The 15613-nt window shown below is 57.6% G+C and overlaps 3 protein-coding genes across 3 annotated transcripts; 1 reads left to right on the top strand and 2 right to left on the bottom strand.

Annotated features, from left to right (window-relative positions):
• Positions 1–145: 145 nt before the first annotated feature.
• ECI1 (enoyl-CoA delta isomerase 1) lies at positions 146–6137 on the top strand. The gene is made up of 7 exons (XM_082291912.1): positions 146–259; positions 522–668; positions 1596–1723; positions 2285–2431; positions 3294–3415; positions 4097–4275; positions 5636–6137. Exons 1-7 carry the CDS (start codon positions 220–222, stop codon positions 5800–5802), a joined length of 930 nt encoding a protein of 309 aa, XP_082148038.1. The 5' UTR covers positions 146–219; the 3' UTR covers positions 5803–6137.
• A 239-nt stretch (positions 6138–6376) lies between these two features.
• On the bottom strand, positions 6377–9529 carry LOC309579169 (deoxyribonuclease-1-like 2; the record flags this gene model as incomplete). Its single annotated transcript, XM_082292280.1, has 8 exons — positions 6377–6427; positions 6927–7023; positions 7146–7300; positions 7529–7641; positions 7716–7816; positions 7933–8016; positions 8999–9087; positions 9383–9529. 8 exons carry the CDS (start codon positions 9527–9529, stop codon positions 6377–6379), a joined length of 837 nt encoding a protein of 278 aa, XP_082148406.1.
• A 1710-nt stretch (positions 9530–11239) lies between these two features.
• LOC309579080 (deoxyribonuclease-1-like) lies at positions 11240–14455 on the bottom strand (the record flags this gene model as incomplete). Its single annotated transcript, XM_082292113.1, has 8 exons — positions 11240–11293; positions 11585–11681; positions 11766–11923; positions 12193–12305; positions 13069–13184; positions 13309–13392; positions 13545–13633; positions 14309–14455. The coding sequence occupies 8 exons, from the start codon at positions 14453–14455 to the stop codon at positions 11240–11242; spliced, it is 858 nt and encodes a 285-aa protein (XP_082148239.1).
• Positions 14456–15613: the final 1158 nt, after the last annotated feature.

A 15613-nucleotide genomic window follows, 5' to 3' on the forward strand; every position in this document is an offset into this window, starting at 1 on the left:
CCCTAAGCCCCGCCTTTCCCTAGGCCCCGCCTTTCCCTAAGCCCCGCCTTTCCCTAAGCCCCGCCTTTCCCTAAGCCCCGCCTTTCCCTAAGCCCCGCCTTTCCCTAAGCCCCGCCTTTCCCTAAGCCCCGCCTTTCCCTAAGCCCCGCCTTTCCCTAAGCCCCGCCCCTCGCTCTCTCCGCCCCAAGCCCCGCCCCGTACCCTTGAGCTCGGCACAAGATGGCGGCGGCGACCCTGGCCCGTCGGCTCGGCCGCTCAGGTGCACCCGGCCCCTGCCCCGACCGCTCCCTGCGCCGGGCTCGGCGTGTCCCCGAGCCCCCGCCGCCTCTCTATGCCCCCCCCCCTTACCGTCAGGGTATTCCACGTGTCCCTCTGCCACGGGTTGGGGTGTCCCTATATCCTCCCTGAGTGGGTCAGGGTGTCCCTTGTTCCGCCCTGTCCGTGCAGAGCGGTTTTGGGGAGCGCACGCCACACTCGTGGGGGCTGTGCTGTTCCCGTCCTTACCTGTCTGTGTCCCCCAGGTGTGCTGCCCCTGTGCTGCCGCCCCCCAGCGTGGGACAGGGCCACCCGGCCGCCCCCCAGCCCCCTGCAGCCCCCTGGCCTCCCGCTGGCCCCGTGTCGTTCCTTCAGCAACAACAAGATCCAGGTGGAGCTGGACGAGAGCTCAGGTACGGCGGGTGGCACCTCCGCGGTGTCACCTTCAACCCACGGGCACTGTGGGGCACAGGCAGGCTCCCTTCCACCCCTGTCGCATGTCATGTGTGGCTCTGGGCATGGAAAGTCACCGGAGCCCCAGATGTTCCAGCTGCAGCTGCTTAGGACCCTTGGAGAGAAGTGTTTGGGGTTGGGAGCCTCACCAGTTGTGGGTACTTCAGGTGGTTGATGCCACACGCAAACCCTGGCTGTCACTGTCCCCTGCCTGTGCATTGTCCCTTCTGTGGGGGTGCCTGGTTTGGGCACCTGGTAGAGTGGCAGTGTTCCATCAGGGAAGAGCTGTTAGGAATTTCTGTGACCTGGCTGCCAGGAATAGCTGTTATGGGACCTTGTGCCTGCATTGAGCAAAGGTGCCTCTGCTTGTGGCTTCCGAGGTCCTCCCTTCAGGTCCCTGGGTGTGTCCTCCTACTGTTTGCAGCTGGGCATGGCTGCAGCACCCAGGCTAAGCACTCAGGGAGGACCTTTTGAGTAGGGTAGTGCAGTTTGGGCTCAGAGCCCTTCTCCCACAGCGCTGACAGGCTTCAGCAGGTGTGTGACCCCCTGGACACAGCCTATTTGCTGTGACAGAAGCTGCAGGCTCAACCTTACCCACTGAGCCCAGAGAAAAGGGAGCTGCTGGGCAGCGTGACCTGGAAAGTGGCTGGTCTGTGCTCCAGGTCCACCACCTGCTGAGTGACCCTGGCTTGTGGGTGGATCTGGGCAAAGACAGGACCTTGCCCTTGGCTCTGCTGCTCTGGAAGCTTTTAAATAGCCAAGAGTGTTATTGAGTGGGAAAACACAGTTTGTTGAGGGAAACAGGGAGGTGGGTGAAGCTCCCCTGGGCAGGGCAGTGTGAGCTGCTGTGGGGGGCGGTCTGATGTCCCTGTGTTTACCCTGCACAGGCGTTGCCATGATGAAGTTTAAGAGTCCCCCAGTCAACAGCCTCAGCCTGGAGTTCCTCACAGAGTTTTCCATAAGCCTGGAGAAGCTGGAGAATGACCGGGCCTGCCGGGGTGTGATCATCACCTCTGTAAGTGTTTGCTCCTGTTTGAGTCACTGGCACGAGAGTGCCCCTAGGCACCTTGGATTGGCTCTGGGAGGAGGGCGGGGGGACTCTTAGAAGGGCCATGATCTTTATTGTGTGCCCTTTTCTAGCAGAAGAATGACAACCAAGTGTTGTCCTTTGTCATGAAAATCAGATCTGCTTATCTGCCAACCTGGCACATCCTGTGATATCTCCTGGCTCCACCACAGGGAGCTTCTGGGAGATGCCAGTGTTTATTTTCAGGTGTGATGTGGGGACAAGGGGGTGCCTGGGAATGGGACAGGACAGGTTTTGTGCTCTGTGGCTGATGTACTCAGGGACCCTGACAATGAGAAACCGTGTTGCAAGCAGAGGCCCAGCACTGGAGGCCATGATGATGGGATGATCCAGGCTGGGGGAATACTGGGGAGATATTTTCAGAACCCCAAAAGACTCTGCTTTGTATCACATATTCATCACTTTCCCTTCCCTCAAGCTTCCAGGCTGAAAACTAAAAGGTCTTTCCTGCCCTGTGACTCAGAGACATCTGTCTTTTCCCAATTCCAGGCTCTCCCCAAAATATTCTCATCTGGCCTGGACATCACTGAGATGTGTGGGAAGAGCGTGGAGCACTACTCCGAGTTCTGGAGAGCCGTGCAGGAGCTGTGGCTTCGGCTCTACGGCTCCAACTTGGTGACGGTGGCTGCAGTCAATGTACGTCCTTTGGGCCCGCCTTCCTCAGGCTGGGATTGTCACCTTGCTTTGCACTGCGTGGGCAGGGACAACTGAAAAGCCAGGCTGAAATTCATCCAGGGATGTATCTCTTGGGGTGTTTGGGTGAAATTCGTGTCTGTCAGTTCTGTGGTGTGTGGGAAGGTATGGAAGTGTGGGATGCTGCAGGCTCCGTGTAAGCTGCAGGCACTGCTGGGGTACAGCAGCATTTCAGCATTTCCAGCAGGTTTTGCTTCTCCAGCCATGGTTCTTGGCCAGCAGGAAAGTGCTGCTGGAGTCTCTGTGTCCATGGATGAGTCGTTACATTCTTTGTGTCTTGTTTTCGTTTTCCAGGGCAGTGCTGCCCTGGCAGCTCATGGTGGTGTCTGTCCACAGCCCCCCATTGAAGGCACTTGGGTCTTCTCTTGGGAATCCTGTGCAGGGCTAAGCAGCACTGAGCTGTGAAAAAGATGGTCGCAAATGGAAGGTCAATGTTCCCTGTGGGGGGGGGGGGGAGGTGAGGCACTAGAACAGGTTGCCCAGAGAAGCTGTGGCTGCCCTATCCCTGAAGTGTCCAAGGCCAAGTTGGATGGAGCTCTGAGCAACCTGATCTAGTGGAAGGTGTAGCAGGGAGCTTGGAATGAAATGGTCTTTAAGGTGCCTTCCAAGCCAAACCCTCCTGTGATTCTATGAAACCCTGATCAACATCAGAAATCTTCTTTAGGACTGTTTCTAATCAGGTGATCAGAAATTTGGGGGACATCTGCTCTGTCTTCCTGGTGTCTTACCTGCTCTGGAGTGATCAGCGAGGCTGGGCAGTGTCTGTAACCATGTCCTAGACTCACTCTGTCCTTCTCTCTGCCAGGGGTCCAGCCCGGCCGGGGGCTGCCTTGTTGCCCTGTCGTGTGACTACAGGATCATGGCAGACAACCCCAAATTCAGCATCGGCCTGAACGAAGCCCAGCTGGGCATTGTGGCTCCCTTCTGGTAGGCCAGTGCCTCCCAATTCTAGTATCATGTGTAGATCTCTAAAAAGAATTCATCTTCAAGGAGTTAATTAATCAGTTCAGTTGGTCATGGCAGTGTGGTTTGTGTGTCAGGGATCAGGTATTTGCAGCTGCAGGAGATGACACCTCATTTCTGTCCTGTCCTGCAGGTATCTGAAAAGCTTTCAGGCTGCAGAATGTCCTCATACCCTGCACCAACCAGGACCTCAATTCTGACCCTGCAGTCAACTCCAGAACTAGTGCTGGGAGATCTCATGGGTCAGGCTCAGTCTGGGAATAGGCTTTTCTCTGTGTACACACTGTGTACCTGCAAAATCCCGTGGTGTGGAGATCTCTGAAAGCATGGGGACACAAAGATACTGATACACAGGCCTTTGGTTCCCCTAAGAATGTATAAATGTACTGTTGGGAAGGAGCTTTCAGTCACAGCAAGTAGGTACCCACAGGCACTGAGGGTAAAAAGCGCAGCTTTCATGCAGAGGAGAGGGAACGCTTTTGGGGTACTACCAAAAATGGCTCTTCTCACACCATTTTCACATTGTGACTGAGCCCACAGCTGCTGTTCAGAGCACCAAACCTGGGGAGTGGGACCAGGGTGCTGTCAGCTCCGATGTCTGGGTGAGCTGTCCCTGAGCGTGGCTTTCCCCCCCATCTCTCGCAGGTTTAAGGACACGTTTGTGAACGTTGTGGGACACCGAATTGCCGAACGCTCCCTCCAGCTGGGCTCCCTCCACCCTGCACCTGAGGCCCACAGGCTGGGCCTTGTGGATGAGCTGGTGCCAGAGGAGAAGCTTATGGAGAAGGCTGCAGCTGTCATGGCACAGTGGCTGGCCCTTCCTGGTAAACCTCTGGCAGAAGAGGAGGGGACCGGGTCTGAGTGGGAAGCACAGATGCCAGGGCTGGTACCTGGGAGCTGCATAACAGTTTCCATTAAAAGGGAAGGTTTGGATGGCTAGAAGAAAGGAAAGCTCAGCCCAGCGGTCCCAGCAGCCTTGGGCTAACGGAGAGGGACACTGCTAATCTTCAGGGCATGTGGCTCCAGCTCAGCTCATCCTGCCAGCCCTGCTGAGTCAGTCTGGAGGTGTCTGAGCTCCACAGACAGACCAAATCTCTGTCTGTCAGTGGAGGTGTTAAATGGAAAGCTGCCATGGAGCTGAGGGAACAGCCTGGGTGAGAGCTCCTGGGTGGCTGCCAGGCTGCTTTTGTGGTCTGAATCAACTCTTGGCACTCTGGATGGCAGTGATGGGAGTGTGGGTGAGGACAGGCAGACAGCACAGGCATTGTGTGTTTAGGCTGCTCCATGACTGCAGCACAAAGTTCCTGGGCTGGGAGAGGGCTCTCCACAGATCTGAGCAGTCCCAGCCCATGCCACCTCTCCTCCCTGCTGTCCTGGTGTTAGAATGACACCTCACCCCTCAGACTGGGGAGCATGTCTCAGCTGTTCCGTCTCCTGACTTCCAGGAGGTCCCCTGCAGATCCTTCCCCTAAATCAGAGCTGTGGGTGGGTGGAGGTTGCTGTAGCACCCGGGTGCTGGAGCAATTCAGGGTTCCCAGTGTGTGGATGGGTCGGTCATCATTTCATTGTCACTAAGTGCGTGAGTAAAACATCTGTGCAGCAGATGTGCTGCCACATCACTGCACCTGGCTCTGTGAGAGTGTGAACAGATGTGTGCTGGAGGCCTCAGTCAGCTCCACCAGCCCCTGCTGCTTCAGCAGCATCTGCGTATCCATGTGGAATGGCACAGGCCCAGGGATGAGCTCCAGGGAATGGTGCTGCTGGCTTTTGTACAGCATGGTTGGCAGGAGCAGATTGTCTTGCCAGGGATTGAAGGGATTGGTTCAGGGGAGGTTAGAGTCTGTAGTTTCAAATAAGGAGGAATTTTGTTTGGTTACTGGTGTGTATTGGAGGTGGGTATTGGGCTCTGGAGGGTACAGAGAGAAGGAGCTACATGACTTGTCATCTGTGCCAGTAAATCAGTCATTCCCCACTGAGCAGTACAACCATAATTTATTGTATGAGAATTTATCCAGTTCAGCTCCCAGCTGCTGGGTTATTCTTACCCCTTCCCCCACTGGTTTCAAGAGCATTTTGCTGTGTGATCCCTCCCCATTACACCTGCATTTGGTGGCATTGAGAGCTGGTCAGGGGTGAGGACAGGGCATCAGGACGTGTTCCTTATCCTCTCTGTCCTCTCTGCAGACCATGCCCGCCAGCTCACCAAGACCATGATGAGGAAGGCGGTGTTGGACCGCCTGGTTGCTCACCGGGAGGAAGACATCAAGAACTTCATCACCTTCGTCTCAAAAGAGTCCATCCAGAAGTCCCTTCGCATGTACATGGAGATGCTGAAGAAGAAGAAGAGCTGAGGATCCAGCTGGTCCTGGGAGGTCAAGTCACCCTCTGAAACGCTGCAGTAGCTGTTGGTCTCACAGCAAAGCCACCTGCAGTGCCAGCAATCAGTGATCTGCCACCTGCTCCCATGGCTGCCCCAGCTGCCCCTTCCCTTTGTGCCTGTAGAGTGCCTGACACCACTGCTGCCTTCCCCAAGGGCAGGGAGAGCCCACTCAGCCCCCTGAGAAATTGTCAGGAACAGGGTCTCGACATGCTGTGGCCCGAGCCAGACAGTCCTTGGATGTCCTCCCTCCTGTCCAACCGTTAATCGTGAAATGAGGTTTGTCAATAAATCTTCAATGAGGTAGGAGATGGATGCTTTGTTCTGTGGCTTGTCTGTGGTCACAGTGTCCTGGCTGGTGGCCTGTCCTGAGGCTTTCATTCGTGGTGGGCTGGGGGATCTGGATGCAGCCAGCTGCCATCCTTCTCCAGACTGGGATCTGGGACAGCCCATGCACAGGACTTGTGGATTGGGCTGAGTGGAGCACCTTCATGGGGATTGGTGGTGGGAGCTGGAGCTGGATCCTTGTCTGTGGCTGCAGGAGGAGCTCAGGCCATCAGCTTCACCTCGACTGGGTAGTGGTCACTGACTGCCAGGGCCTGGAGGAGGGCAAGAGGTGGGAGATGTTCGGTGAGCCACTCACCCCTCACCGTGCTGGGGCCAGCAGGGCAGTCAATTGCCCTGCCAGAACCTTCTGCCTGCTGGAGGCTCTCCCCAGCCCCAAGACACTTGACACGCAACGCTCCAGTTTTGTCACCTCTCATGGAGAGGTGCCCAGGCGTGGCTTGGGGTGGGCACTGGCAGGGGGCACCTGCCCTCTAAACCCCCATGTCTCATTTGGAGGCTCTGGGCCAGTGATGGGTGATTGAAGGTTGGCTTGGGTTACCCCATACCCTGAGTTCTGCCCATGGAAGACCACAAAAAACCTTGTGCATCTCTTCTCTTCCCTATGGGAAGTGACCCCAACTTCCCCATCCTTTTTCCAGCCTTGGGTCCCTTGTCACCCTGAGCCCTTTGAACAGACAAGGGCAGCCCTGCAGCCTGGGCCAGCTCAGCTTTGGTGCCTGCTAGAGCCCCATATGTGTGATCCTGGCTCACCTCCTCCTGGTCCAACTGGAAAGCACGTTGGAAATTGTAGATACCAGCTGAATTGGACACGATGCTTTTCTTCAGCTTGTTGCCACACACCACGATCCTGCCGGAGAGATGTGGGTGGATGGTGGGTCCCACTCCTGCCCCTGCTGGTGGTGCAGGATGGGCAGGGGGTCCCCAGGGTGCCAGGGAAGGGGACAGTGGTGCCCTGGTGGCAGCACTTACCTGTCATAGGCACAGTCTGACTTGCCCACGGTGGTGTCGGCGCTGTCAGGGAGCAGCCACTTGAAGATGTCGCTGGTGCGCAGGCGGATGGATGACCAGTCACTCTGCTGGACGTAGGAGCAGTCGGCATTGAAGTCCCCCAGGAACATCATGTTCTGCAGGGGAGATGGGGAGGCTCATGGTGTGGGTGATGGGCTGTTCCTGCCACCAGCCCTCCCATGGGGGTGGCAGGGCCCCCACCGTCACAGGGCAGGAACAGGGTTCCCATCCCACTGTTCCTGCACCAGCTGTGCTCGCCTTGGAGCAGGGTCCCAGTGTGGATCAAACAGTCTCTGGGGCTCAGTGCCCAACCTTGGTGCCCCCCCAGTGCTGGTGACACTCACATCAGTCCCCCACTTGTTGATGATGGCCAGGTAGACATCGTAGAGTGCATCAATCTCGGCGACAGCATCATGTGGGGCCGAGTGCAGGGGCACCAGCACAAACTCCTTCACCTCTGCCAGGGGAGAGGGATGTCAGCCCCACGGCCACCCCGTGCCAGAACCCATTGCCACTTGTTCCCCCACTTACTGGTGCTGGGTGCTGAGACCCTCAGGATGAATGGCTCCCGGCTGAAGACATCCTGGGGGTCCTCATATTGGTAGGTGTCCACCACAGACACAACGTCTGTCCTGTGGGAACAAAAGGGTGGTGACCCTGGGACTTGGCACAGCCCCTGTGTCCCTTCTATGGTGCTGGTGGCCCTGCAGTGCCATGGCACAGGCAGCAGCACTGCCAGCCCCATTACCTGTAGATAAACAGGTACATCTCTTTGTAGTTCTCCCGTCCCAGGGGGCCACTGATCTCGTAGTCGTATGGGGATGTGGATGCACTGCGGAGACACAAAGGCAGAACAGTGATGTGGCTGGGATCATCCTGGATTGGCCTTGGCATGTTCAGGAGCTGGTGGCCCCAGGGTTTGCACCAGCTGGTCTGCTCTACAGTCCCCATGGATGGGTCACTGTGCCCTGGCCATGGGGTTACATGAGGTATAGCAGCTCTGAAGCTCACCCAGCCTCTCCCCGAGGTGGCTCTTTGGGCACAGCATGACATGGGGTGGCTCCAGCCACCCCTTTCTCTGCAGGGACATTCCTCACCTTCATTTGCGGCAGAGCTAAATTAGGTCAGCAAGCAGCCTGGGGCCCTGCAGCACCCAGCGTCACCCTCCCTGCCCTGGCTGCTTTGTGGCCATGCTGGAGGGGACACGGAAGAGGTGAGGATATGGGCTGGGCGTACCTGCTCAGGAGCACTCCCTGCCTTTCAACACGGCAGCAGCAGCTTCCGCATGGTCCCGAGCCATGCCCTTTCCCAAAACAGGGTCAGCACCCAGCCAGTGGAGAGGCTGCCACCCTGCTGTGGCCAATTTTAGCCCACCCCGGCAGCCCCTTTTCCTCCTAGGGTGCCAGAGTCACCCGCCTCAAAGCTTCATCCACTGCTGGGTCCATTCCAGGGCCCCCCTGCCACTCACAGGGTCTTGGGGTGCAAAGTCTGCCTGTCCCTTCATCCCCCTCTCTTGCTTCTGCCCTGTCCTGTTGAATTTTGCCAGAGCTGTAGTTCCTTTCCATCCTGCGTGCTCTGGTGAGCTTGCAGATTTCAGAAGGGATTTGTATCGCTTGTATCCCCATTCTCTTCACCAGGTTATTCCCAGTGTTGCTTTCAGTGCCTCCTCATTGCCCCAGCACATTTCTCCTATTCTTCTTTCCAAAAATAAACTTTCTGTTGATGATGGACAATTTTTTTTTTTGCCTTTTACTGGTCAGGCAGCTTGGCTTTCCCTGCTGAGGCTGCCATCCCAGCCCCAGCCCCTCTTGTACCTGTTGAGCTGCTCCATGAGCTCGGTGACAGCGCTGAGGTCGGAGTCACGCACCTCCTGCACCAGCACCACGTCGTAGCGGTGCAGGACCTGCGAGGTCGAGAGGGACAGCTCAGGACCAGTCTCACACCCCTCTCCCAGTCAGGTGCCCTGACATGGTTCTGGCTTCAGTACCACAGGGATTTTACATGTCCCTTGGTGCCAAGGGTTGTCCCCAAGAGGGCTCAGAGGGTCTGTGGGTTGTGCCTTCATCCACCCAGGCCATCCCCAGCACTGTGATGCCATCCCGTCCTCAGCCATGTCCCCGTGTGTCCCTGGCCCGGGAGCTGTGTTGGGGTCTGTCCCAGCACACAGCCCATCCCCACGTTGCACTGGCTGCACTCACGTTGATGATGATCTCTGCCACTTCCTTGTTGGACATCTTGGTGTCACCGAAGGCCTGGATGTTGAAGGCACCGACACGCAGCATGGCAGTGGCTGGGCACAGGAGAGCCACAGCCAGCAGGGACAATTCCAGTGTCACAGTCCCCATTCTTCCAGGGTGGATGCTGGGTCACAGGGATGTAGTGATGGGAGCTGAACTCAGAACACTACTTTGGATTTGGGATAGAGGAAAAAACATGTAGATCCTTCCAAAGTCCTGGTGTGTGACAGTGTGTCATGGTGGGCACTGCCCAGAGCAGACTGCAAAGCTGGTGTGAGCAGTCTGCCAGCTCACCAGTCCCAGAGGAAGATAAATCCTGTCCCACTGCTGTGAATCTGCCTCATCCAGCTCCAGAGATCACCCAGCTCCACTCCCCACCAGGATGTCTTCACCGCCCACCAGCCCCATCCATCCACCACTGTCAGCATTCCAGGCACCCCAGGCTCTTCCACATCCTTAAGCTTCTCTACAGCCCCTGCTGCTGGGGTAAGGAGCGACTCCTCATCCCGGCTCATCCTGGCTCATCCCAGTCCCACCTGGTTGGCAGTTGAAGGTGCTGAGCCCGGATCCGTCCTTACCTTGCTGAATGCGCAGCACCTCTGCCCTCCCGGCAGCAGGATGGGCGGCTTTATTCCCAGCGGAGTTACCGGCAAAGCAGGATGAGTCGGACACCCCTGTGGGGGTTTTGGCATAACTTTGAGCTCCTTCCCACATTGGGAAACCAAAAGTCCCACAGGGTGATGGGGTGGGGCCATCCCAGCCACCGCTGTGCTGACACAGCAAAGGACATACAGGGAGACTTGAAAGTGCTGAGGCATCCCTGTGGGACTGGGTGGGCATGTGGCACTTGGGGGGCTGCCATCTGCGGTGGCCCCTGGAGCACAGAGTGGGCACAGTGGCCAGGCAGGAGCTGAAGGGCGCTGGCCTTAATTAGGTGATTCAGATGGTGTAATTAGACGAGAGAGACGGAAATGGCCAGTGCCTGGGTCAGGCAGGGGAGCACCACCAGCCACAGCAAGAGGGGATGGCTGCAAACCCCTGCAGCAGCCCCAGTGTCACCCACAACAGCCCCACTGGTGACCCAAAGCAGCCCCTGGCTGGCATTCCCCATGCCAATCCATGGCATCACCCCAGGATGACAATGGAGCAGGTGGCTCTGACGGCTGCTCGTGCCAGGACTTGCTGAGCTCTCACGCGTGCCGCCAAGTTTTGTATCCTCACACCCAGTCTCGGGATGAGTCCTGTGTCCCTCGGTTTTCGTGTCGGCACCAAAACTCCCCTGGGAAGCACCAAACCCCCTGGGAACTGACTCACGTCCTCCCTGCACCCTTGCTGTCAGCACCCTGTCAGCAGCCCCGCAGCCAGGCAGGCTCTGTCAGGATGTGGCCCCGTGAGCTGGTGGAAGAGCATCCTGCACCCTGGAAAGCCTGGAGCCCCCCAGCCCCTTCCCAGAGTCCTGGCTTTCGCCACCATCAGCTGAGAGGGAAGCAGTGCTCACCACCCCATGGGTCTGGGTCTCTTGATGGCAGGAGGTTCCCCCGGCCCTGGGGACCTCCCTGTCTCCCTGGCAGAGGGTTGGGGGGCTTGGGCACCAGGGGCTGCTGGGGAGACTGAAGGGACCTCCCTTCCAGAGCTACAGAGGCAGGAAAAGGCTCATTTTTAATGGAAGCAGAAAGCATAACACTTCCGCAAGAGCCCAAGGAGTGGCTCCTTGCAGAGACAGTGGGCAGCTTGGCTGGCACTGGTGGCGCGTGGGCTCCCACGAGGGATGCAGGTGCATGCTGGGGTGTCGTGGTAGCCACTGGTGTGGGGACAGGCTCAGTGGGCTTTCAGGATCACCTCCACTGGGAAATGGTCGCTGACAGCCAAAGCCTGCATGTGAGGGAGAGCAGAGTCACTCTGACCAGAGTCAACTCACAAACCCTGAGCTCATCTGGACCCACTGTCACTGTCATGGCTGGCTGGGACCACAACGCTCCACTCCAACCCCCAAAATTTTGACCATACCCCAAAATGTTCAACCTGATTTGGTACAACAGCTGGGGTCAGGGCACCCTTAGGTGCACCCTTGGGAACAGGGAGCTCTCCCATGCTCCCAGGAGCTATGGTGGGGCAGATCCCAACGCTGGTGGACTCATGTGCTCCATCCAGCCCCTCACTCACATCCTTGTTCTGGAGGTGGAATTTCTTCTCAAAGTTGTTGACGGTGGCGGAGCCAGGTTCAATGTCTTGGCGCAGGGCGGTGCCGCAGGCGACGATGCTGCCGAGGCATCACAGGGCTGTTAGTGCCCATCAGTCCTCCCCATGCCAGCTCCCCCACACCAGCCCCTGCCACGGCACCCACCGGTCGTAGGCGCAGTCGGTGGTGTCGGCCACGGTGGTGTCGGCGCTGTCAGGGATGAGCCATTCACAGGCAGGGAGGGAGCGCAGGCGGATGGACGGCCACTGGGAGCTGGTCACGTAGGAACAGTCAGCATTGAAATCACCCAGGAAGAGGATGTCCTGCAGGGCACAGCACTGAGTCCCTGCCCACGGACCTTACAGGGAAGCAAGGGCACCCTAAAATCTTAGGGGGTGGCTACAAACCCCCCTGAGGTGCCCCGGTCTACAGGGACAAACCCCAGTAATGGCAGGAGAGCCATCCAGCAGCCTGGAGACTTCTGGGGTGGCACCAGCTCTGATGGATGCAAGAGGCCTCCCATGGGACATGTTCATCCCACCTGCCCACCTGGCTTCCCTGGGGAGGAGCCAAGTTCCCCAGTGCTGCTTACGTTAGTCCCCCACTTGTTGATGACATCGGTGTAGACATCGTAGAGTGCATCGATCTCCTGTGCTGCATGGCTGGGCTCGGAGTGCAGAGGCACCAACACAAACTCCTGCACCTCTGCCGGACAGCTGACCATTAGCCCCTGGCTTGAGTGAAGCCCCTGAGCAGGGAATGGGAGCCCCAGGAAACCACCACAGGCCAAGCCCCAACTACTGGCCAGGAAAAGCAGTTGAAGGGAAAGGGTGTGTTGGGTTTGGTGCTCTGCCTGTCTCCCAGACTGGAAATTCCAGTGGGGAGCTGCATGCCTTTGTGCATGGTTTGGGGTTTGCTGCTTGTTTCCCATCAGCATTTCCAAGCCAGTGTGGTTTTGGGAAGGAGATGGGATAGTGTGTGTGCCCTGAGGAGGTTCTCAGGAGGTGGAGGTGATGGCATGGGGTAGGCAATGGAACAAAGGGAGATGGGATGGCAATGGAACGTGATGGGAGATGGGAGGGATGGGGGATGGCAGGTGATGGGAGATGGCACCCAGCCAGAGGAAGCAGATGGTGGGATAAGGCACAAGATGGGAGATAGCTGATAAGGGGATGTAGGACACGATGGGAAGCAGCTGGAGATGTGAGATGGTGTACAACTGGAGAAAACACATGGTGGGAGATGACAGGTGATGGGAGGTGATTGGTAGGAGATGGCACAGGGTAGGAAACAGCAGGCATTGCTGGCCGTGCTGGGCGAGGACATAGGACCCCTGGGCATCCATGGGTGGGACCCTGGTGGAGGGTTGCAGCCCCCCTGTGCTTGGCAAGCACAGCTCTGGGCTCAGCCCTGCGTGGAGGGGACCCTGTGCCAGGTCTGGGCATCCCCCAATGCCAGCTCTGCTCACTTGTGGTGGGTGAGGAGAACTTCACAATGAAGGGCTCCCTGCTGAAGGTATCGGTCCCACAGGGTTCACAGCCATCATCATAGTAGTAGCTTTCCAGCACGGAGACCATGTCTGACCTGAGGAGGGAGAGCAGGGCAGCCCCCAGCACTGCTCCTGCCACAGCCAGGGCCCCCAGAGGTACCCATGCCCTTTGGGGGCTGCTGGGGAGGGCAGCAGGTGATGCCCAGCAGCATCCCTTACCTGTAGATGAAGAGGTACTGCTCCTTGTAGCTGGTCCGACCCAGGGGGATGCTGACCAAAAAGCTGTATGGGTGCTGCCCAGCCCTGGGAGCAAGTTGTGGAGAGGGTGAGAGGAGGATCCTGGTGCTTCCCAGCACCCATCGGGCTCTCCAACTGAGCCAGAGGTGCTCTGGCATGGCTGGGATCCATCCCAGAATCCCCTTTGCAGTCACCCCCACACTGAGCCATGGGGTCACCTGTTGAGCTGGTCCATGAGGTCATCCACGGCGCTCAGGTCGGCATCCCGGACCTCCTGCACCAGAATGATGTCGTACTCCAACAGGATCTGGGGGAACAGGCTCAGAGCTGCTCTCCCCTGGCTGGGAGGTGCTCTTGGGGGCACTCGTGGGTGCCTGTTCTGGGCTGCCAAGGCTCCCAGGCTGGCAATGGGAGGGCAGCAGGGACCTCAGCGCCAGGGAGGGGACTCCTGTGTTAGTGTTCTCTGGCTCGGAAGGACCCTGTCTGTCCACCACCCACCTACCCAGCAGCTGCTCCAAGGGAGGAACCTGGGCAGCATCAAACATCACCCAGCCTTGACTGGGGACCAGCAAGAGTGGAGATGGCCTGAGGCGGGAGATGGTGATGGGGGAAGAGCAGGTGGGTGGGTACATGAAGTCTTGGACCTATGGATGGATGGATGGATGGATGGATGGATGGATGGATGGATGGATGGATGGATGGATGGATGGAGATGTGTATGAATGGAGGCATAGTTGGATGGACAGGTGGATGGATGAATGAGTGGATGGGCAGATGATTGGCTGGGTGGAGGGATGGAGGCATAGGTGTTGGATGGGGAGATGTGGACAGGTGGATTGGTGGTGCATGGGTGTATGGATGAACACTTGGGTGGATGGATGCAAGGTTGGATGGATGGAGAAAGCCGGTGTCCCACTGCCCAAGCTGGCTGCATCCCAAAGAGCAGAGTGTGCCCAGGCCTGCTCCTCTCCCGCGCACTCACAGAGACGATGATGTTTGCGACGGTCTGGTTGGACATCTTGGTGTCCCCAAATGCTTTGATGTTGAAGGCGCCGACCTTCAGCGTGGTGGCCACATGCAGCAGGAGAGCTGCGACCAGCAGCGACAACACCAGCCTTGAGGCTGTCATCCTGAGCAGAGGTGCAGGAGGGGCTCAGCTCTCCTTGGCTGGGAGATGGATTTGGGACAGACAACAGGGATGACCAGGGTATTCCCACTGGCTGTACTGGTTTCACTGGGAGGCGTCTGTTTTCCAGTGAACCACCAGGATATAGGGATTATGCACCTCTGTTGCATGGGACCTCATCCTACCTGTTCCTCCTGAAAGGAGGCCAGATCACTCACAAGGCTGGAGCGGAAAATTCACTGGCAAACAAGTAAATGCCATTTCATGGTGACACAGAGCAGTCACTCATTCCCAATGAGGAAGAGCTCAGCCTGGACACCTCTTCTAGCCTGGGATAGGTGGCAGTGGCCAGGGACACCAAGATCCCTTGGCTTGTGCCTCTCCCACATTTCCCTCGATCAGTGCCAGAGACCCCAAAGACTCTACAGCAGCTATGCTGGGAGAGAGCAAGGGATAGATCTTCCCTGACACCCCTCCCCACCTTCCTCCCTGCCTGGAGCATTCTCACCTGGGGTAACCTGCCCCACCCCTACCCCCCAACCACCCAGCAGTGTCCCTGCCCCATCCTCACCCAGGCCAGCTCCTTCAGGACCATCTGCAAAGGTAGTGCTGCATCTCCCACCCACGGGGGAAGGCGTTTGGGAAGCATTTCCCGTGGCACTCAGCTCCCTGGGGTCGTATTTCACCAGCGTGTGGGATCTGAGCCCTGAGCCCTGCCCAAGCCTGGGTGCCTGAATGCCTGGTCTCACCCAGAGCCTGATAAACAGGCTGAGAGGACAGGCAAACACTCCAGCTTTTGGCACACCAAATCTCCGCCTGAGGAAGGATTTGCTGGTCCCAGACTCACTTTTTCTTCTGGGGCAGCTGTTCTGGTTAAATCCTCACTTTTCCCACTTGCACTCTTGCTGCAAACTCTTCCTTCTAACACCACAGTCCCTTCAGTTGATAACGCAGTGATTCGGTAATGCCATGACTTGGTCATGCCAAAAATTGTCCAAAGCCCCATAAATCCTCCCACTCCCCAAGAGTACAGCAGCCTCTGAACCTCCCAGGCAGAGGCACCCTACAAGGGCCATATTCATCCCTGAGCTGCACCCAGGCTTGGCCCAGCAGAGCATTGTGGTAAAATGAAATTGAGCTGAAGAGGTGACACTGTCAAGG

This window comes from Coloeus monedula (genome assembly GCF_965178545.1).
Source record: "Coloeus monedula genome assembly, chromosome: 16".
Lineage (NCBI taxonomy): Eukaryota > Metazoa > Chordata > Aves > Passeriformes > Corvidae > Coloeus > Coloeus monedula.